This window comes from Entelurus aequoreus, linkage group LG07, assembly GCF_033978785.1.
Source record: "Entelurus aequoreus isolate RoL-2023_Sb linkage group LG07, RoL_Eaeq_v1.1, whole genome shotgun sequence".
Classification (NCBI taxonomy): Eukaryota; Metazoa; Chordata; class Actinopteri; order Syngnathiformes; family Syngnathidae; genus Entelurus; species Entelurus aequoreus.
The window spans coordinates 60,205,332-60,228,942 of NC_084737.1; the positions used below are offsets into that span (position 1 = coordinate 60,205,332).

Here is a 23,611-nt window from a genome sequence, read left to right on the forward strand (position 1 = left end):
GGTAGTCTGTGCAGGGTAGCCATATTTAAATTAATTGTGAAATTAATTTTCGATTTTAGTATTAGCAGATTAACTTGAGTTAATTTTTCTGCTTTACCAAAAATATTTTTTTCAGGATACGAGGTTTTTACACATGTCTGATTGTACACACTACAGACACTTCTTTGTAGTGTTATAGTCTCACTATAATTTAGAATGGCAGTTTACAGTGCTTAAAGCCTTCCTTTTTGTGTGCACTCCATAAGCTTGATGGCGGATTCCTGAGTCAAAATGAGGCAGGACTAAACATTAGTTCAGATTCGAATGTCATGGACGTCAACACTGATCCGGCCGTTGAGGCTGGCATGGACACCTGTAGATATGCTCTCCGGGAAAAAGCAGGCGATGGGGAGGACTTTTTGTTCAGTGGAAAAAGCGACAAAGACGTTTTTAATTCCAGCTCTTCTGACTCCTCACCATGCTCCTCTTCACCCACTCCTCACCCCAACGCCTGTTTTCTCTCAAATTATACGGAGGACGACAGGGAAATGCTTTTCGGATGCTCCAAATCTTTCACTGGACTCAAACTCTTCACGAGAAGGTAAGAAACAATATAGTTGAGTTGCAATCACGCGACCTAGTGACATTTTATGGCAGCACAGAAATATGCTGAAATATTATGTATCCTCTAACTTTTTTGTAATGACTAAAATTAGTCCAAATTCACAAGTTTTGTACAATGCCAAGTTTGTACGTACATATATTCCACATGTTACTACATACTGGGGATGCACGTGGGACACATATTTTCTGGCATAAAATACGTGGTTTTTTTTTGTTTATTTATTTTTTTAACTTGGAATTGAGTCTACTCTGTAGTGTTTTTTCCCGTTATATTGGTGTTCTTTTTATAAGAACATTAAATAAATCAACCAAATTACAGGATTTTATTAATTTAATTTGCAGAAAATAACCGTTCTGCAGTGTTACACCGTATACAACGGAGAAGCGAGTGCAGCGATGTGAATACAAGTACAACACGTCATGTACGGATGATCAAAATCATTTATTCGGGTAGGAATGTCACATGTTACTCCAACAACATTTTTGAAAATCAAAGCATGATCGTAATAATCCACATTTTGTATCATTGACATCGCTAATAACACGGAAGTGCTGCCGCTGTCTGAACAAGGCACAGAGCTCCGCCACCGTGCGCGCTCCCGCGGCAGGGGATACAAAATATTTCAGGCATAGATAATTTCTCACGACACCGGATTTCAGGCCATTAGGGTACTGTTTGTTTACCTGAACCAGATTGATGAACAACAGTGACATATACAGCTAAATAATGAGACAAACAACTAACTGTATATACTTCACACCATGAAAATAACTGCAGACATTAATTGTAGATCGGACTAATATTTATAGCAGGAAATCATCTACAAACAAACTTCTTCTTTTTCTCATTAATGTCATGATCACAGCAGCATGGCACTCGTTACGTCAATCAAATACGGTACCTAGCGATGCACAATTAAGTCCAACATTGTCTGTACGGATTAATGTTTAATTTGTGGACCCATCAGATGTAAATGCATGATGTGCCTCAAATGTTTTTTTCTCTGAATACCGTTAATGTCAAATGAAGTGCGGTCGAGGTGAGCAGTAACGTCTTGGTGATGATAAATGGTTTAACTCTTTTAAAAGTATATTTTTCCGAAGAGTGTAAAAATCCACTCCATCCCATTTTAAATATTTGTTTCATAAACCTTTCAAATATTACGGCCAAATCACAAGTTACCTGTTAGAGATCCCTCATGTAGAAACAGAAATGTCTGAGTTCATTTGCCTTTGCGTAAAACATAAAACAAAGACACATACATATATGAAACATTCAACTTGAGTCCTAAAAATAGTTAAAAAATGATAAAAGTTGGTGCATGTTACTGGAGGCTACATGTAAATTATAAGGTCTGATAGCTTCTGGCAAAGGACTTACTGTAGCGCTTTTTTCAACATTTGGGTTGAAAACATCTGCTACGGTGGCTGCTTGTCAGACAGTCCAGGGTGCTGTAGAGGAGGTGAGAGGCATTTCTCATAATTGCCCTGAATTTGTTCAATGTTGTGTCTCAAATCGCCTTCTCCAGCTCGATGCCCCACAACTGATTCAGCCTTTTTAATTTTCCAAGCCTGTTTCTATCCTTCACTTTAACTCTAGCTCCCCAACACAACAGCAAAGAAGATGGTACTGGCCACAACTGACTGGAAGAAAATGTTTAGCATTTTATTGCGCACATTGAGCTGGTATGCAAATTGCAGCTGCTGAGTCACTCGCAGTTGAGTTGAGTTTGAGTTTATTTCGAACATGCAAGCATACACATGATACATCACAATTTCCAGTGATGTATCAGTGCATGTAATAATTCAAATGCAAAACATGACCTATTAGTGACAAGTGAAGAAACACTTGTTGGCAAGCACAGAGCTCAAATGTTTAATGTAGATCATGGGTGTCAAACCATGATCGGTAGCGGGGGTGTATTTTGTAGCATCCCAGAAGAGTTAGTGCTGCAAAGGATTCTGGGTATTTGTTCTGTTGTGTTTATGTTGTGTTACAGTGCGGATGTTCTCCCGAAATGTGTTTGTCATTCTTGTTTGGTGTGGATTCACAGTGTGGCGTATATTTCTAACAGTGTTAAAGTTTTTTATACTGGCACCCTCAGTGTTACCGGTATTGCTGTTGATGAAGTATGCGTTGCATTCACTCGTGTGTGCGTACAGAAGCCGCACATATCTTGTGACTGTGTCTGAACGATGTTAGAATGGATGAAAAGCGGACGTGACGATAGCTTGTAGAGTACATTAAAGACAGTGCATTTAAGGCACGCCCCCAAGACTGTGGACGAGATATAATGACTGATGAACACCTTCGTTCGATAATGAAGGTTGCCTCAGCTCAAAGCCTGAGCCCCGACATTAATGAACTAGCATCCAAGAAAAGATGCCAGGTATCTGGCTTGGGCACATCAGATTAGATCAGTGTGTTGCAAACTGAGCAGTTTAAAGTCCTGAATGGTTGTTTTATTCATTGTTATTTCATTTTCAAATTTATTAGCCTGTGGAAAAAGTTAATGTTGATATTTACCTCAGAAGGCTGCAAATAGAAAAGAGGCATTCTATTTTTATTTAAATTGTATTTGATATGCCATTGATATTTTTTAATTATTATTATTATTATTATTATTTGAAACTTGATTTTGCATGTCACTATAAAGTTATATAAGCCTTGCTTGTTCAATATTCAATGCAAAACTTGTTTGGGTCCCTATTAAAAGGTTAATTTGTTCAAGCTTGGCCCGCGGCTTTGTTCAGTTTTAAATTTTGGCCCACTCTGTATTTGAGTTTGACACCCCTGATGTAGATGGTCACCAGGGTTGCACACATCTCAGGATGGATACTGGTCGAAGGAACAACCCCAAAGCAGAATGTTGCCACACCCATGTTTGACCGACAAATGAAATAGTTGTAGGGCTGCACGATTTTGAGAAAAAACATAATAGCGATTTTTCTCTTCAAAATTGCAATTGTGATTCCTTTTGCGATGTTCATATTTTATATAGATAAATGCATAAAACTGTGAAAATAACGATTGAAAGAAGACATGTTACTTTTTGACTGTCAATTAACATATTCTTGTCTTAAGGTGCCACACATTAGAACAATATGCAATAATTTACTTTGGAAAAATATTTGGCTTTATGCAGACAGACTCAGAGCTTTTGTCCACATCATACTCTTAAACTGAAGAAAATAACGGCTAAAAACTATAGTGTTTATAATGTAATGTGACCATAACATATAATAATGAAAGTAACCATTTAAATGGATACACACTTAGATTTTTCATTACTGTAGAATTGCTTACCATTGTATGTAATTAGAAGGTAAATAACTTTTAGTTACATAGTTAATTCATAAATAAACAACAAACAAGGACTCTCATCTCTGTAAGCAAAAACCTTACTTAAATAAATATTGACCATCTTAAAGTAAATTTGTGTGAAATGTTGGGTTGTCTTTTTTTATATGCTATCACGTAATCACGGCATTCTCGCTGGTTCGTCCATGTTGATGGTTTCATACTGCCTATCCGATTTGATGCTGAAATATTCCGACAACGAGATATTTGCCTTTTTAATCATGTTTTTTCCTCTTAATTTTTGTTACTTTGCGGAACTTCTCCCTTGTGAATCGCGGGTAACAAGGCTCTCTGTCAGTACGCTTAGCTTTTTCACTCGTAGCACCAGTGCTACTAAATAAAAAAATAAATGAACACTAGCTCAGGAAATTTTTTCTAGCACAGAAAAAATTAAGAGCAATAAGAAATAAAATAAACATCACAATTTCATTATTAACACTCAAATAACGTACACATAAGCACTCATACATATAAACACAATGCCATCATAAGCCCTACTGTAATGCTCAATTAGACAAAGAGAACATCCCTAAAGTGTGCTAGCACTGTCGCTAACACTAGTGTAGGGCTGGGAAAAATGGGTCAAAACTCATATCCCGATATACACTAAACAAAAATATAAACGCAACACATTTATTTTTGCTCCCATTTTTCATGGGTTGAGCTCAAAGATCCAAAACTTTAACCATCCATCCATTCCATTTTTCTACCGCTTATCCCTTTCGGGGTCGCGGGGGGTGCTGCAGCCTATCTCAGCTACAATTGGGCAGAAGGCGGAGTACACCCTGGACAAGTCGCCACCTCATCGCAGGGCCAACACAGATAAACAGACAACATTCACACTCACATTCACACACTAGGGCCAATTTAGAGTTGCCAATCAACCTATCCCCAGGTGCATGTCTTTGGAGGTGGGAGGAAGCTGGAATACCAGGAGGGAACCCACGCAGTCACTGGGAGAACATGCAAACTGCACACAGAAAGATCCCGAGCGCAGGATCAAACCCAGGACCTTTGTATTGTGAGGCAGACGCACTAACCCCTCTACCACCGTGCTGCCAAAACTTTAACTGTATACACAAAATACCTTTTCCTCTCAAATAATGCTAAACCTGTGTTAGTGAGCATTTCTTCTTTGCCAATATAATCCATCCCACCTCACAGGGGTGGCATATCACGATCCTCATTAAACAGCATTATTATAGTACAGGTGTGCCTTAGGCTGCCCACAATAAAAGGCCACTCTGAAATGTGCAGTTTTATTACACAGCACAATACCACAGATGTTGCAAGTTTTGAGGGAGCGTGCAGTTGGCGTGCTGACTGCATGGCTTGAATGTTCATTTCTCTACCACAGGGGTGGGCAATTAATTTTTACCGGGGGCCGCATGAGCAACCCGAGCACTGCTGGAGGGCCACTTCGACAATATTTCAATTAAATTTTGCTCAATATTATTTTTGATATATACCGTAAGATAAATAGTAATAATAATAATAATAATAATTAATAATAATAGTAATACTTCAACATAGTGTGTGTAACAGCATTCCATGAATAATATAAATAAATTAACATTAATAATAAATGACAGTAAAATAAGCACACGTATGACTGAGGAGTCATAGTGTAACTTTGTGTGGTGTTTGAGTTGTCCGACTTTTTGTGTGGCGATAAACGCACCAGTGGTTTAGTGCTATGCGTGTTGGTGACAGATGACAAGTTGGTTTTGGCCTGGTTTGTACGGCAGAAAATGACTAGTTTTTCGAGATAGAAGTGTTTTACCCATGTTTTTGGTGTGGTTATGGCCGAATATAAACAGTTTTGCTCAGTAAAGTGATCGATATAATTCCTGGCCTCGAAGCATCTCGATAGACGTTACAATAATTGAACGGTGTTCAATTGAACGGTGTTGACGAACACCGTTAGGGCCGCTTGTTGTCACTGTCACTCAAAGTTGCATTGCAAAATTACATAAAATAAATATGTTTATTTTGTTTAGAATTCAGATGGGATTTGATTTGGTGCGCGGCATATATTTGCTGCGCGCAGCAGACGCTTGAGCAGTGCGCAATTGCGCAGGCACGCACCTTAGAGGGAACGTTGCATGGCAGTCCATGTCTTGTTGGAAACACGCCATTCTTCATCAACTTTTCTCTTTTTAGCGTCTCGGGTGTAAACCGTGCATCACTTGTCGCTGCATGTGCACCTTCACTCGCAGGTTACACACGGACACACGCCCATAAATAATACTTTTCAAAATAAAAGCAGCACAGTTGTATTGCGCGCACGACATAGATGTTTTTTCAACTTTATTTTGTAATTAATGATTGCAGCTGTTCACATTCACTCACAATCACGCACACGCATACGTCCACACGGAAGTAATACAAATAACGTTTTTCAAAACAAAAGCAGCACCGTTGTATTGCACACTCGACATAGATACTTTTTAAAATGTATTTTGTAATTTTTAATTGGCCTCACGCGGGCCGAACAGGGACGCACAAAGGGCCGGATGCGGCCCGCGGGCCGCAGAATGCCCAGGTCTGCTCTACCATAAGCCGTTTCCAAAGGCATTTCAGAGAATTTGGCGATACATCCAACCAGATTCACAAACGCAGACCACGTGTAACCACACCAGCACAGGATCGCCACATCCAGCAGGTGGACCTCCATGATCGTCAAAAACCGGCCACCCGGACAGCTGCTGCAACAATTGCTTTGCATAACCAAATTATTTATTTACAAACTGTGACAAAACCGTCTCAGGGAAGCTCAACTGCATGCTCGTCGTCCTTATCGGGGTCTGGACCTGACTGCAGTCCCTCGTCGTAACCGACTTGAATGGGCAAATACTAAGGCTGCAGCTAACGATTATTTTTCTATCGATTGATCTATAGATTATTTTTTCGATTAATCGGTTAATCTATAGATGATTTTTTCGATTAATCTATAGATTATTTTTCCTTTTACCGATTATTTTTTTATTCAAAATGAAGATGAAAAAATAAATGTAGGCCCGTTTTTTCAAAAGGCATGGCTTTTATTTACAAAAAAAAAGAAGTATGGCCACTCAGTCAACATTGACAACAACATGACTAAATATTCTGTAACAATGTAAACATTTAAAACTTTTAACATTTAACAAAATTAAAAGTAGCTTATTTGCTTTTTAATGTGCAAATATAAAAGTCAACATCCAGTGCAAATCTTAATATTCTGCAATAGTATAAGCATTTCAAAAGTAAAAGTATTGCTTATTTTGCTTTAAAATGTGCAAAAATAAAGATAAACATCCAATACAAAAAAGTGCAAAACGAAATATTCTGTAACAACAGTGTAAACATTTCAACAAAAGTGAAAGTATTGCTTATTTGCTAAAATGTGCAAAAATAAAGATAAACATCCAATACAAAAAAGTGCCAATCTAAATATTCTGGAGCACTGTAAACATTAAGTATTGCTTTTAAAATGTGCAAAATAAACATCCAGTCCAACACAGTACACAATAACCAATTCTACTCATTCCAGTGAGTGTCTAACAGTTGTAATGAAGAAAGGTTAGCATGTCTACATGCTTTGGTTCTTTTCTTGTTTACAATATTCCCAGCAGCTGAAAATAGGCGCTCAGAAGGGGTCGATGTGGCTGGAACTGAGAGCTAATTAGCCTTCACCTCAAGCCAGGATTGCGAGTGAGCAGAGCTGCAATTTAAGTTTCTAGAAGGTCAACGGGCTCATAGTGATGTTACTAGTAGTTGACTGGGAGGTGTTTATTATCATTTGGGGAGAGTCCGCTGCCTGATGCTCACCTGCTAAACACCTATCTGCTCCACGCTGAAGCGCTGACTACATGCGCTCTGAATACGCACTGCTGATTGGCTGACAATGCTTTGTGTGTACCAATCAGATGGTTGTGTGGGTGGGACAATGCTGCATGCTGAGACAGAGGCAGATGGAGCAAAGCAGCTTGTTAAGACTTTAGCTTTAGCTTAGAAACTCGTTCGGTACACCCCCGTACCGAACCGAAAGCCCCGTACCGAAACGGTTCAATACAAAACACGTACCGTTACACCCCTAGCAGATACAAATGACACATTCATGTTTTTGTGTAATGATGACAACGTATGCTCGCGCGGACGATTGACTAGTTGATGGTTTTCTTTTCAAATCTTCGTTCATAGCCGTTGTGCTGCTATGATATGCAATTTACGCTCGACACAGTGTGCATACAACAACATTATTAGGCCGTTTATTGAAATACTCCCACACTTTTGACCACTTTTGACATGCTTTTCCCCTCTCGCTCGCATCGCTCGCATCGTCTTCTTTGATCATCTGCTTTGCGCTTCGCCATGACGGTAGTGTGACGTAAATATGCGACGCGTCGACGCACAAAAACGGCGTCGACGTATTTACGTAACCGATGACGTCGACTACGTCGACGCGTCGTTTCAGCCTTAGCAAATACTCACATTCGATGGCGTCTGTCACTTTGGAGAGGTGCTCTCTTCACGGATGAATCCCGGTTTTCACTGTTCAGAGCAGATGGCAGACAGTGTGTGGGTCGTCATGTGGGAGAGGGGTTTATTGATGTCAACGTTGTGAATCGAGAGGCCCATGGTGGGGGAGGGTATGACAGGCGTATGTTTTGGACAACGAATGCAAGTGCATTTTGTTGATGGCATTTTGAATGCACAGCGATACCGTGACCAGATCCTGAGGCCCATTGTTGTTCCATTCACCTGAGACCATCACCTCATGTTGCAGCATGACAATGCACGGCCCCATGTTGCAAGGCTATGTACACAATTCCTGGAAGGTGAAAACATCCCAGTTCCTGCCTGGCCAGAATACTCACCAGCCATGTAACCCATTGACCATGTTTGGGATGCTGTAGATCTGCATGTACGACCGCGTGTTCCAGTTCCTGCCAATATCCATCAACTTTGCACAGCCATTGAAGAGGAGTGGACCAACTTTCCAGAGGCCACAATCAACAACCTGATCAACTCTATGCGAAAGAGATGTATTGTACTGCGTGAGGCAAATGGTGGTCACACCAGATACTGACTGCTTTTCTGACCTCCAATAAAGCAAAACTGCACATTTCAGAGTGGCCTTTTATCGTGGGAAGCCGAAGGCACACCTGTACAATAATCATGCTGTTTAAATTAGCATCTTAAAGGCCTACTGAAAACCACTACTACCGACCACGCAGTCTGATAGTTTATACATCAATGATGAAATCTTAGTATTGCAACACATGCCAATACGGCCAAGTTAACTTATAAAGTGCAATTTTAAATTTCCCGGGAAACTTCCGGCTGAAAACGTTTCGGTATGATGACGTTTGCGCGTGACGTCACGGGTTGAAGCAGACATTTTGGAATAGCACGGTGGCCAGCTTAAGTCGTCTGTTTTCACCACATAATTCCACAGTATTCTGGACATCTGTGTTGGTGAATCTTTTGCAATTTGTTCAATTAACAATGGAGACTGCAAAGAAGAAAGCTGTAGGTGGGATCGGTGTATTAACGGCTGGCTACAGCAACACAACCAGGAGGACTTTGAGTTGGATAGCAGACGTACAGCTTTGGCTTCCAAACATTTGATATGTGCATGTCACGTACGTAACTTTGGGGAAATATATGTTTCTTGCCGACTCTGATGGCGGCCGGGGTGTCGTCGAAAGCTACAACGCCGTCCGCCGCCGCGCCGCTGTCCTCACCTGTCTGGGTTAACTTCCTCTGTCTCCGGGCCGCCGACCGCACCGATGATCGGGTGAAGCCCTTCGTCGCGCCGTCGATCGCTGGAACGCAGGTGAGCATGGGTGTTGATGAGCAGATGAGGGCTGGCGTAGGTGGAGAGCTAATGTTTTTGGCATAGCTCTGTCGAGGTCCCGTAGCTAAGTTAGCTTCAATGGCGTCGTTAGCAACAGCATTGCTAGGCTTTGCCAGGCGGTACAGCATTAACCGTGTGGTTACAGGTCCAGGGTTTGGTAGTATTGTTGATCTTCTGTCTATCCTTCCAGTCAGGGGCACGTTAGCTCCGTAGCTAAAGTGCTTCGCCGATGTATTGTCGTGGAGATAAAAGTCACTGTGAATGTCCATTTCGCGTTCCTGACTCTCATTTTCAAGAGGATATAGTATCCGAGGTGGTTTAAAATACAAGTCCGTGATCCACAATAGAAAAAGGAGAGAGTGTGGGATCCAATGAGCCCTTGTACCAAGTTACGGTCAGAGCGAAAAAAGATACGTCCTGCACTGCACTCTAATCCTTCACTCTCACTTTCCTCATCCACAAATCTTTCATCCTGGCTCAAATTAATGGGGTAATCCTCGCTTTCTCGGTCCGAATCGCTCTCGCTGCTGGTGTAAACAATGTGCAAATGTGAGGAGCCCTTCAATCTGTGACGTCACGCTACTTCCGGTACAGGCAAGGCTTTTTTTATCAGCGACCAAAAGTTGCGAACTCTATCGTCGATGTTCTCTACTAAATCCTTTCAGCAAAAATATGGCAATATCGCGAAATGATCAAGTATGACACATAGAATGGATCTGCTATCCCCGTTTAAATAAGAACATTTCATTTCAGTAGGCCTTTAATATGCCACACTTGTGAGGTGGGAAAGAAGAAGTGCTCACTAACACAGATTTATTAGACACATTTGTGAACAATATTTGATAGGAATAGGTCTTTTGTGTATATAGTAACAATTTTAGATCATTGAGTTCAACTTGGCCTTTGCGATATATCGATTTTTTTCTCCTCTTGCTTCGGCATACTTTTTGCCCCTCAGGAGCTTCTGTAGCTTGCGCCGTCCCCTTAATAATAATAATAAATAATACATTTTATTTATAAGGCGCCTTTCTGGGCACTCAAGAACACCGTACAAAATCACAACAATAAAATCAAATTGGATAAAAAAAACAACAACAAAGAGAAAAGATGATTACAATGAATAAGCAGTCAGGAATAGGTGTGTTTTGAGTCTTGATTTGAAGAGGGATATTGAATCTAAGTTGTGAAGGTCTGGTGGTAAAGAGTTCCAAAGATGTGGGGCAGAGCGGCTGAAAGCTCGGGCACCCATGGTGGACAGTTTAAATAAAGGGACAGTGAGATGGATGGATGAAGAGGATCTTAGGGAACGTGAGGGCGTGGCGACATGGATCAGGTCAGAGAGATATGATGGAGAGAGGTTATGGATGGCTTTGAAAGTGAGGAAAATTATTTTAAAGTGGATGCGATGTTTGATGTGTAGCCAGTGGAGTTGCGGCACACATAGCAAAACATGGCCAATGCTAACGAGAGAGAGACGTTTGTTGAATAGAAAAGTGTTGTTATTACTTTGATTTAGCGACAACAGACATGGAACAAGTGACTGCATGCTGCAAAGTTTGTTTCAAAAGGGCAGCAGCACAACAAACAGCATCTGAAACGGAAGCCTCCAGCCGATTGCGGGAAATACAACTCTTTATGAGGTGAACAAGATGCAAAAACAAACACACTACGGGCTAAAAATCACCTTATGGTGGAACCATTTACACCAGGTATGTATGGTAATGCACTGTATGATGAGAAAGAAGCACAATGCGTAGAGCGATCACTAAAGCAGTTGCGCTGCACACCACCATGTGTGAATGAAAAAGGCTGCATTTACTTTATTTACTTACTGAAACAAACTATAGTCATCTCAGTGTTTTACTTAATTATTTATTTGGATACAATGTATTTTTGTTTTTTACATAAGTATGTTATTCAAGACATACGTTTGAAGTTTGCACTTTATTGATCTCAATGTTGGAGATTGTTTCTTTGCATGCAATGTGCAATGCTACATTTTTGTTAACATACGTATTCTATTCAAGCAGAAGTATTACTTCCCAAAGTAAGCTCTAAATGTATTTATTTGAAAATTATTCCATAAAAACTACAATTTATATTTGGTCTGAAAAGAACTTTATACAATATAAGAATTTTGCTAAGAGTAATTGTACGGCAGTGCCATTTCAATCTACTTGTTTGTGATTAAGTACAATAAAACACTTGTTTTGAATTATCGCTCTAATTGGTATTCAACGGTTTCTTTAAAAAGTAGGGACAAAAATTGTAAATCCAATTTTTAGTGAAAAAAATCTGGGATTTAATTAGTAGGCCATATTGCCCAGGCCTAAGTTCAACTCATGAAAAATAGGAGCAAAAACATAAGTGTTGCGTTCATATTTTTGTTCAGTATATATGCATATTGGTTATCGGAGCTATTTGATCAGTATGACATCATAATTCATACCGGTCCGGTAATTATCTCTCTGAAAGATTTGGTGCACCCCTATGTGTTCATACTTTACAATGCATCTTTTCTTTGTTTGTGTTTGATAATAGTGGTTTAAAGGCCTACTGAAATGAAATGTTTTTATTTAAACAGGGATAGCAGATCTATTCTATGTGTCATACTTGATCATTTCGCGATATTGCCATATTTTTGCTGAAAGGATTTAGTATAGAACAACGACGATAAAGATCGCAACTTTTGGTATCTGATAAAAAAAGGCTTGCCCCTACCGGAAGTAGCGTGACGTAGTCAATTGAACATACACACAAAGTTCCCTATTGTTTACAATGATGGCCGCATGAAGTGAGAGAGATTCGGACAGAGAAAGCGACTATTTCCCCATTAATTTGAGCGAGGATGAAAGATTTGTGGATGAGTAAAGTGCAAGTGAAGGACTAGTGGGGACTAGAAGCGATTCAGATAGGGAAGATGCTGTGAGAGCCGGGGGTGACCTGATATTCAGCTGCGAATGACTACAACAGTAAATAAACACAAGACATATATATACTCTATTAGCCACAACACAACCAGGCTTATATTTAATATGCCACAAATTAATCCTGCATAAAAACACCTAAGTGTTTGTTATGCTAGCTCCTAGCTCCTAGCTCCATATAAGCCGCCAATCCAATTCAAACACCTGCACAACACACACAATCACACAGCCCAAAAGACCGTTCACCTAACCCAAGGTTCATAAAGCTTATATATTTAAACAAAGTAACGTACGTGACGCGCACGTACTGGCAAGCGATCAAATGTTTGGAAGCGCAGCTGCTACTCACAGTACCTGATATTTAGCTGGGAATGACTAAAACAGTAAATAAACACAAGACATATATATACTCTATTAGCCACAACACAACCAGGCTTATATTTAATATGCCACAAATTAATCCTGCATAAAAACACCTAGGTGTTTATGCTAGCTCCTAGCTCCTCTGCTAGCTCCTAGCTCCATAGAACACGCCAATACAATTCAAACACCTGATCAACACACACAATCACTCAGCCCAAAAGACCGTTCACCTAACCCAAGGTTCATAAAGCTTATATATTTAAACAAAGTTGCGTACGTGACGCGCACGAACGGGCAAGCGATCAAATGTTTGGAAGCCAAAGCTGCATACTCACGGTAGCATGTCTGCGTCTTTGTCATCCAAATCAAAGTAATCCTGGTAAGAGTCTGTGTTGTCCCAGTTCTCTACAGGCATCTGTGTATCGAAGTCAAAAGTCCTCCTGGTTAGAGTCTCTGTTATCCGAGTTCTTCGATCTTGACTGCATCTTTCGGGAATGTAAACAATGAAACACCGGCTGTGTTGTGTTGCTGCTGACTTCCTTCGCAAAATACGTCCACTTTGCACAGAGAACTTTCTTCTTTGCTTGCTCAGCTTCTTTCTCCATAATGCAATGAACATAATTGCAACAGATTCACCAACACAGATGTCCAGAATACATCCAGAATGAGATGGAAACAGCTATTTCGTATTGGCTTCAATGTGGAAGCCATACCTGTGTTCTACTGGCTACGTCACGCGCATACGTCATCCTCAGAGGCGTTTCGAACCGGACTGCGGGGTTGGTAGTAGTGGGTTGGTAGTAGTGGGTTTCAGTAGGCCTTTAAAGGCCTACTGAAACCCACTACTACCGACCACGCAGTCTGATAGTTTATATATCAATGATGAAATCTTAACATTGCAACACATGCCAATACGGCCGGGTTAACTTATAAAGTGCAATTTTAAATTACCCGGGGAACTTCCGGTTCGAAACGCCTCTGAGGATGACGTATGCGCGTGACGTAGCCAGTAGAACACAGGTATGGCTTCCACATTGAAGCCAATACGAAATAGCTGTTTTCATCTCATTCTGGATGTATTCTGGACATCTGTGTTGGTGAATCTGTTGCAATTATGTTCATTGCAACATACGGCCGGGTTAACTTATAAAGTGCAATTTTAAAATTCCCGCCACACTTCCGGTTGGAAAACTCCTTTGGATATGATTTATGCGCGTGACGTCACAAAAGCAACGGAAGTGGTTGGACCCCATCGGACCCGATAGAAAAGCCTCTTGTTTTCTTTGACAAAATTCCACAGTATTCTGGACATCTGTGTTGGTGAATCTTTTGAAATTTGTTTAATGAACAATGGAGACTGCAAAGAAGAACGTTGTAGGTGGGATCGATCGGTGTCTTAGCGGCTAAGTACAATACTGTAATATCTGTGATATTTGCATTAGTGTACTGTGTCTTTAAGGGTTTGGCGAACGCGCATGCGCGAGTGAGTTGGCGGAGACCTTGAGTGTGTGTGAGCGTGACTTTTGGCTAACAGCAGCTCGTGTATGTGTGTGCGTTACTTTTTGAACTACAACCAGTTACCGCTTTTTAATAAAGCGATTGAGCAATTTGTTTAATGGACAATGTAGACTGCAAATAAGAAAGTTGGAGCCGGTGGAGCGGCGGACTACAGCAACACCAACACCAGGAGGTTGTGTTGTGTTTTGAGCAGGATAACAGACGCACTATGGTGAGTCTAGCTTTGGCTTCCAAACATTTGATCGATTGCCCGTACGTGCGTGTCGATATGTGCATGTAACGTACGTAACTTTGGGGAAATATATGTTTCTTGCCGACTCTGATGGCGGCCGGGGTGTCGTCAAAAGCGTACAACGCCCGCCGCCGCATCTAAGTTAGCTACGCAGCTAGGTTAGCTTCTGTTTTTTTAGCTTCGCCAAGCGGAATATTATTAATCGTGTATTTACATGTTCATGGTTTAATAGTATTATTGATCTTCTGTCTATCCATCCAGTCAGGTTTTTTTTAATTTAGTGTCTATCTGCATTTGACACTGCTATGCTATCGCGTTAGCTACGCAGCTAGGTTAGCTTCTGTTTTTTTTAGCTTCGCCAAGCGGAATATTATTAATCGTGTATTTACATGTTCATGGTTTAATAGTATTATTGATCTTCTGTCTATCCATCCAGTCAGGTTTTTTTAAAATTTAGTTTCTATCTGCATTTGAGACTGTTGGCTACGTAGCTAGGTTAGCTTCTATTTTTTTAGCTTCGCAAAGCTGAATTATTAATCGTGTATTTACATGTTCAGTCACTGTGAATGTCCATTTCGTGTTCTCGACTCATTTTCAAGAGGATATAGTATCTGAGATGGTTTAAAATACAAATCTGTGATACACAATAGAAAAAGGAGAGAGTGTGGAATCCAATGAGCCAGCTTGTACCTAAGTTACGGTCAGAGCGAAAACAGATACGTCCATCACTGCTCATGGGGACGAAAAGTATGCCACAGCAAAAGGAGAAAATAAATCTATTTTTTATTTTTTAAATCGTCTGCAACAAAATACTTGGATATATCGATAACATTGATGTACCGCCCAGGCCTCGTTTGTCAGGAGGGAACTTTTATGAGAACTATGTCACACAAAATGGGAAGTAATCATCCACTGGCTCTAATATCATGATTGTTTTTTTTATTGGCCTGGGAGCAAAAACATACAGTATACTGTACTCTTACAATGAATTGTATTGACAATAAGAACAACTAGGATATTCCCAGTCAGTAAGGCAAAACTAGCATTCATATAGTTGTACCTATAGGTTTTTGTTGGTCATTTATTCAATAAAGTCTGAACAAAACCAAATTGTACTAAAACAGAAGTTATTTTTGCTATAAGCAATAATGTACATCCAATCAAACCATTAAACCATTTAAAACTGTTATTTTGTTGGCTGTGTCTAATAATAAATAGCGCTAAAAAGTATGCTGGAAGGCAGCTATGCTGCTTGTTAAACGATTACATTGTATTTTTGCATATCAATTACCGTATTTTTCGGAGTATAAGTCGCTCCGGAGTATAAGTCGCACCGGCCGAAAATGCATAATAAAGAAGGAAAAAAACATATATAAGTTGCACTTTAGTATAAGTCGCATTTTTTGGGGAAATTTATTTGATAAAACCTAACACCAAGAATAGAAATTTGAAAGGCAATTTAAAATAAATAAAGAATAGTGAACAACGGGCTGAATAAGTGTATGTTATATGACGCATAAATAACCAACTGAGAACGTGCCTGGTATGTTAACGTAACATATTATGGTAAGAGTCATTCAAATAACTATAACATATAGAACATGCTATACGTTTACCAAGCAATCTGTCACTCCTAATCGCTAAATCCGATGATATCTTATACGTCTAGTCTCTTACGTGAATGAGCTAAATAATATTATTTGATGTTTTACGGTAATGTGTTAATAATTTCACACATAAGTCGCTCCTGAGTATAAGTCGGCCAAACTATGAATAAACCTGCGACTTATAGTCCGAAAAATACGGTAATTAAAATAGAAACATTTGGGAATAAGCGGTAGAAAATGGATGGATGGATGGCATTTCAAAACAGGTGAGAAGTGACCAAATGCTTGTCACACCTATGGTACAGACAACCGCCGATTAGAATTTGATTAAGTCACATCTAATACACAATATTATTATTTATTTTATTTATTCTTTCTTTTTCTGTACCATTTGCCTTTGCACGAGTACTTATTGTTACTGGACGCTGTTGTCGTGGCCATCAGCTGGAGTAGTGCAGTGTATATGCAAACAAAACCAGTTGAAGGTGTGACATATCTGTCTTTATTTATCTATCCTGGTGTCAATCCATTTTCAGTGTAATTGTGCACGGAGTAGTTAGCAAATAATAGTTATTAACAGAAACCGGTTTCATTGCACCAAGACCTTTGTAGCTAAATACAAGACTGAATTATACGATAGTACCGCTATATTTACAATAAAAACTATTCAAACCAGACTGTAAACATTTGTAACACAGCTGCAATTTTGTGCTTTTTGCTGATCTTTTTTGCTGCTATGTTGGTATTTGAAGGCACACCGAGCTGATGTAGCTGACGCTCTGCCCTGCCTGTCAAGGTTCTTGACGTAACATCTGAAAATATGTGAGGTGGTTGCTGTAAAACAACACTTTCAGTATATTTGCATAGTGCATAGCTATTTTTCTTGTAAATATTTAACCAAACAGCAGCTCTGGAAAGTTTCTCACACAGTCATACACAGTCCATTTGAAATTTCAATACATGTCATTACTGGTAGTTCAGCTGTTGAAAGCATGCTGTCTTACCCTTTTTGTATAATACTTATGCAAGGTATTTATAATTTCATGAATCAATATAAAAATATGTGGTCTAACCTTTTAAGAATGAAAACCATCCGAATGTCAATTACGGGCATGAAGCGCACAGTTCCTGTCTTCTTTTCTTTTTGTAATTTAGTTTTTAATGACGTCCAGCATCAGACATTCCAATCCATTATATCATATTTGCATACATCATACATCTATTGTCTGCCTTAAATGTCAAAATAATATTTTTTAATATTTTTTGAAGAGACAAGCGATAGAAAGTGTATGGATGGATCCAACAATGCCACCCCTCGCCCCCAAACACCCCAAAAAACTAAACAAACCAAAAAAAAAAAAATGCATTCAAAAAAACATACATAAAGTAAATAAATAGAAAAAACTATGAACATACAGTATAGGGCAGGGGTGGGCAATTAATTTTTACCGGGGGGCGCATGAGCAACCCGAGCACTGCTGGAGGGCCACACCGACAATATTTCAATTAAATTTTGCTCAAATTATTTTTGATATACCGTAAGATAGATAATAATAATATTTTCATTTAACCTAACTTATCTTTATACAAAAGCAGATGGCTTTTGATGGTTTTATTTTTAACACTTTCTTACACAACACTTCCTGATGTATATTACAATACAAAAATTTCATCCGTGACCAGATGAGGTGGTTCGGGCATCTGGTCAGAATGCCACCCGCACGCCTCCCTAGGGAGGTGTTTAGGGCATGTCCGACCGATGGGAGGCCCCGGTGAAGACCCAGGACACGTTGGGAAGACTATGTCTCCCGGCTGGCCTGGGAACGCCTCGGGATCCCCTGAGAGGAGCTGGACCAAGTGGCTGGGGAGAGGGAAGTCTGGGCTTCTCCGCTTAGGCTGCTGCCCCTGTGACCCGAACACGGATAAGCGGAAGTACATGGATGGATGGATGGACATAATTGACCGAGTTTTCCCAGTATGAAGTGCATTTCTCCAATTTATAATTAATATATGCCGCTGTCTTCACAATGAAAGTGCTGCTGCATGCTACTTGCGCTAGCAAAATAAGGGTCTCGGAAAAAATTGCTTACACAAGCCAGCAAAATACAGAGTTAGCCTACAATTTATTTCTTATGAAGGGTAAAACACATTGCAAGGATCCTGGACAAAAAAAGAAGCTACCAACCTATAAAAACCTAATTTAGCCTGGGAGTAAGACTTTTTTTCTCCATCATATTAGTCATATTTAAAGTTGTAGAAATGATCAGCCAAAACTGTACATCCCTCTCTGACGTATGATTAGGGTTGGGTATCGAGTATCGATTGGAACCGGGACTAACTTTCCGATTCTCCCGGAATCGTTCAAAAGTTTGAGTTTCGATTCCTAGTTTCGATACCCAGTCCGCCGACCGGAAAAAAAGAATAAGTCCGCCGACCGGAAGAAGAAGCCGCTGAACACCAACGAAGAAGCGCCCACCGCCGGAAGTGTTAGCATAGCCGAGCCTATGTAGCCGAGCGAGTCAGTCAAGCATGGATAGCGGGCGTTGGCGGTCGAAAGTGTGGCTTTATTTTACTAAAAAAAATGAAATATCGGCGAAATATAACACGTGCGACAGGACTGTTTCGTGCTTAGGAGGGTGCACGTCGAACATGATGAAGCACCTCCGAGTTCATGAAGTACAAATATATGCATGTCCCGTCTTCGACGCGCTGCGCCGACCGTCCTCCTCCTGCTGTCAGATCTCGCTTTCTCCTATTTATGCCTTCAAGCTTCTTCCACACCCAGTGAACGTGTATTTTCCACAGCAGGAGACACTATCTGTCCAGAACGCTCACGCATCCTGCCTGAGAAGGCGGATATGGTCATTTTCCTAAACAAGAACTGTCTCTGATTTTATACTGTACCTGCTGCTAATCTGGACTGGGTTTTGCAAGTTGTTTCTTATTGTTTATTTGCTTTTCTGCACCAGGTTAGCCCATCAGTGGGAGCACGGTAACATGTTTAAGTACCTGCAGCATCATACACTTGTGTGTGTAAATGTGTTTTCATGAGGTTTCCTGCAGCATCATACACTTATGTGTAAATGTGTTTTCATGAGGTTTTCAAAAATAAAGCTCTCTTGAGGAAGGTGTACCCCTGTGAAAATGTATTTATAATATTTATATTCAAGTTCATAGATTTGATATTTATATTCTAGTTGAAAACAGCCCTGTGAGGAATTTATAGTAAAGTTCATAAAAAGTTAATAGAATTAAAATTGATGGAAAATGTCAGACTATTTCATTCAGAAAGACTGTATGTAGGTTAGCTAGCTCATTTAAAATATCCCAAACTTTTTTTTGACCCTGCCTCTTAAAAGAATCGGAAGAGAGAATCGCCAGGAACCGGAATCGAAACAAAGAATCGGAATCGGAATCGTTCGAATTCAAACGATACCCAACCCTACGTATGATTCTAGTTAGGGGTGTAAGATAAACGGTTTAATGATAAAACCCGGTAAATATAACTATTTTAAATTAAAATGATAGTAAAACCGTGATTGATAACACTTTGTTAAACAAACAGAGTTTTTACTGGAGGAACTAGCTAGTGCTAGCTCACTAGCTAGTTTAGATGCTAACATGATTTCAAGAGATGTTATTGTCCTTCCCTGTGAAGAAACAGCATACTCCAATCTAAACGTGTATTAACAAATTGTGCACAGAGCAACTAAGCTATTCAATTTTGCACATTAAACCTACATGCAATGCTCTCTTAGACCAGGGGTCGGCAACCTTTACCACTCAAAGAGCCATTTTGACAAGTTTCACAAATTAAAGAAAACAATGGGAGCCACAAAACTCTTGAAAATTTAAAACGAAATAACACTGCATACAAAGCTTTTTTTGCTTTGTGCTATGTTTTAACCAGGGGTCTCAGACACACGCCCCGGCCCGCACCTTAATATAAAAAATTAATGATAGTGCGACCCGCGATTGCGCCTGATAGCGTCATACTTGCCAACCCTCTCAATTTATCCGGGAGATTCCCGAGTTCCAGGGCGTGTTGGTGCTGCCTTTAGCGCCCTCTACTGCCTGCTCCAACAGCGTACCTGCTCGGCCACATGTTGAAAGCAGCTTCAGCATGCTCAGTGCACACGTAAGTGACAGCAAGGCATACTTGTTCAACAGACACACAGCTTACACTGACGGTGGTCGTATATAACAACTTTAACACTGTTACGTTACAAATATGCGCCACATTGTGAACCCACACCAAAAAAGAATGACAAACACATTTCTGGAGAACATCCGCGCTGTAACACAACATAAACACAACAAAACAAACACCCAGAATCCCATGCAGCCCTAACTCTTCCGGTCTACTCCCCCCCACCACCACCAAACCCCGCCCACCTCAACCGACGCACGGGGGGGGGGGGGGGGTTGATGTGTGGGGGGGTTTGGTGGTAGCGGGGGTGTATAATGTAGACTGGCTGCATGGGATTCTGGGTATTTGCTGTGTTGTGTTTTTGTTGTGTTACGGTGCGGAGGTTCTCCAGAAATGTGTTTGTCATTCTTTTTTGGTGTGGGTTCACAGTGTGGCGCATATTTGTAACGTAACAGTTTTAAAGTTGTTTTAAACGGCCACCGTCAGTGTAAGCTGTGTGGCTGTTGACCAAGTATGCCTTGCTGTCTCCTACGTTAGTAAGCAGAAGCTGCATACGACATGTGGCTGGGCTGTCATGCGATTTGTGCAGGCTGTAGAGGACAATTATTGCAGTACCGCTAAGGTACACTCTTAATTCAATTGTTAGGGTGAAAATCGGAGAATATTAACCCCGGGAGATCACTAGGAGAGGCACTGACGTCCGTAAAACTCCAGGGAAAACCGGGAGGGTCGGCAAGTATGCAGCTGAGCCGCATCAGAGTGGTCAAAGAGCCGCATGCGGCTCCGGAGCCGCGGGTTGCCGACCCCTGTCTTAGACAGAGTGATTGAGCTAGGAATAATGACACAAAAGTGAACTTGCGTGACATCACATCAAACGGAAGTGAAGCGCCAAACACCAGTTTTTCCTTCATCATTAAAAAAACATTAAACCTTTTAAAAATTAAAATGGAAGAACATAAACATATTCAAACACTCAACGATAATATGGCTCTTAAAAATCTCCTAATATTTCCTCTGCCAAGAACGCATATTGTCTACTGATTGTGTATAGATGTGTGTATGTGTGTATGTGTATGTGTGTGTGTGTGTGTGTGTGTGTGTGTGTGTGTGTGTGTGTGTGTGTGTTTGTGTGTGTGCATGTATGTATGTATGTATGTGATCTTTGAACACTTTTTTATTGATAATGTATTATATATGTATATATATATATTACGTTTAACATTGATAATCTATAATATATATATATATATATATATATATATATATATATATATATATATATATATATATATATATATATTAGGGGTGTGAGAAAAAATCGATTCGAATTCGAATCGCGATTCTCACGTTGTGCGAATCAGAATCGATACTCATTTTTAAAAAATAAATTTACATTTTTATTTATTTATTTATTTTTTCATTTAATTTAATTTTATTTTTTATTTTTTTAAAATTAATCAATCCAACAAAACAATACACAACAAGACCATAACAAAGCAATCCAATTCCAAAACCAAACCCGACCCGGAAACACTCAGAACTGCAATAAACAGAGCAATTGAGAGGAGACACAAACACGACACAGAACAAACCAAAAGTAGTGAAACAAAAATGAATATTATCAACAACAGTATCAATATTAGTTACAATTTCAACATAGCAGTGATTAAAAATCCCTCATTCACATTACCATTAGACATTTATAAAAAAAACAAAAACGAATAGTGTCACAGTGGCTTACACTTGCATCGCATCTCATAAGCTTGACAACACACTGTGTCCAATATTTTCACAAAGATAAAATAAGTCATATTTTTGGTTCATTTAATAGTTAAAACAAATTTACATTATTGCAATCCGTTGATAAAACATTGTCCTTTACAATTATAAAAGCTTTTTACAAAAATCTACTACTCTGCTTGCATGTCAGCAGACTAGGGTAGATCCTGCTGAAATCCTATGTATTGAATGAATAGAGAATCGTTTTGAATCGGGAAAATATCGTTTTTGAATCGAATCGTGACCCCAAGAATCGATATTGAATCGAATTATGGGACACCCAAAGATTCGCAGCCCTAATATATATATATATATATATATGTATATATATATATATATATATATATATATATATATATATATATATATATATATATATACATATATATATATATATATATATATATATATATATATATATATATATATATATATATATATATATATATATATATATATATATATATATATATATATATATACATATATATATATATATATATATTAGGGCTGCGAATCTTTGGGTGTATATATATATATATATATATATATATATATATATATATATATATATATATATATATATATATATATATATATATATATATATATATACATATATATACATATATATATATATATATATATATATATATATATATATATATATATATATATATATATATATATATATATATATATATATTAAACGCGGGACAAGCGGTAGAAAATGGATGCAGCTGAGGTAGGCTCCAGCACCCACCGCGACCCCGAAAGGGACAAGCGGTAGAAAATGGATGGATGGATCAATAAAACATTGTTAAAATATTTTTTGAAGTAGTTTTGGTGCACCAGGCCTGGGCTGATAACACATTTTGCTAGACAAAATATTGACCTACAAATTATTACCGATAAACTATATTATTGCCATTATTTTTATGAGACCACATTAACCATTGATGTAATAACAATGCATGTATATCCTTTCAAATGCAATAAACTTGTATTTATTGTGTATTTTAACATTGTAATTGGAATGAAAACATTTAAATCTCCAAGTTAAATAAAACAAACAAATAACAATAAAACATACTTTGTCTGTTAGCAAAATTTTGCACTTAAATAAAAATTACAACCAAAAGCAATTAAATATCTTAAGGAGGGGATGGGGTGAAATGATCAAATGTCTCTGTGGTAAAAGCACAGTCCATCTTCACAAAGGTATTTTC

General features: G+C 39.1%; 1 protein-coding gene across 8 annotated transcripts in view; it reads left to right on the forward strand.

Annotated features, from left to right (window-relative positions):
• LOC133654105 (diacylglycerol kinase zeta-like) overlaps window positions 1-23,611 on the forward strand; it is a 307,039-nt gene that overhangs the window by 38,012 nt on the left and 245,416 nt on the right. For 6 of the 8 annotated variants that reach the window (XM_062054130.1, XM_062054125.1, XM_062054127.1 and 3 more), the window contains one exon: window positions 440-580. The exons of 1 other annotated variant lie outside the window; for it this stretch is intronic. In XM_062054130.1, coding sequence (XP_061910114.1) covers window positions 440-580 — 141 coding nt within the window. Of the gene's footprint in view, window positions 1-245; window positions 581-23,611 lie in introns of all 8 variants that reach the window. One more of the 8 variants, XM_062054124.1, reaches the window with a different exon arrangement.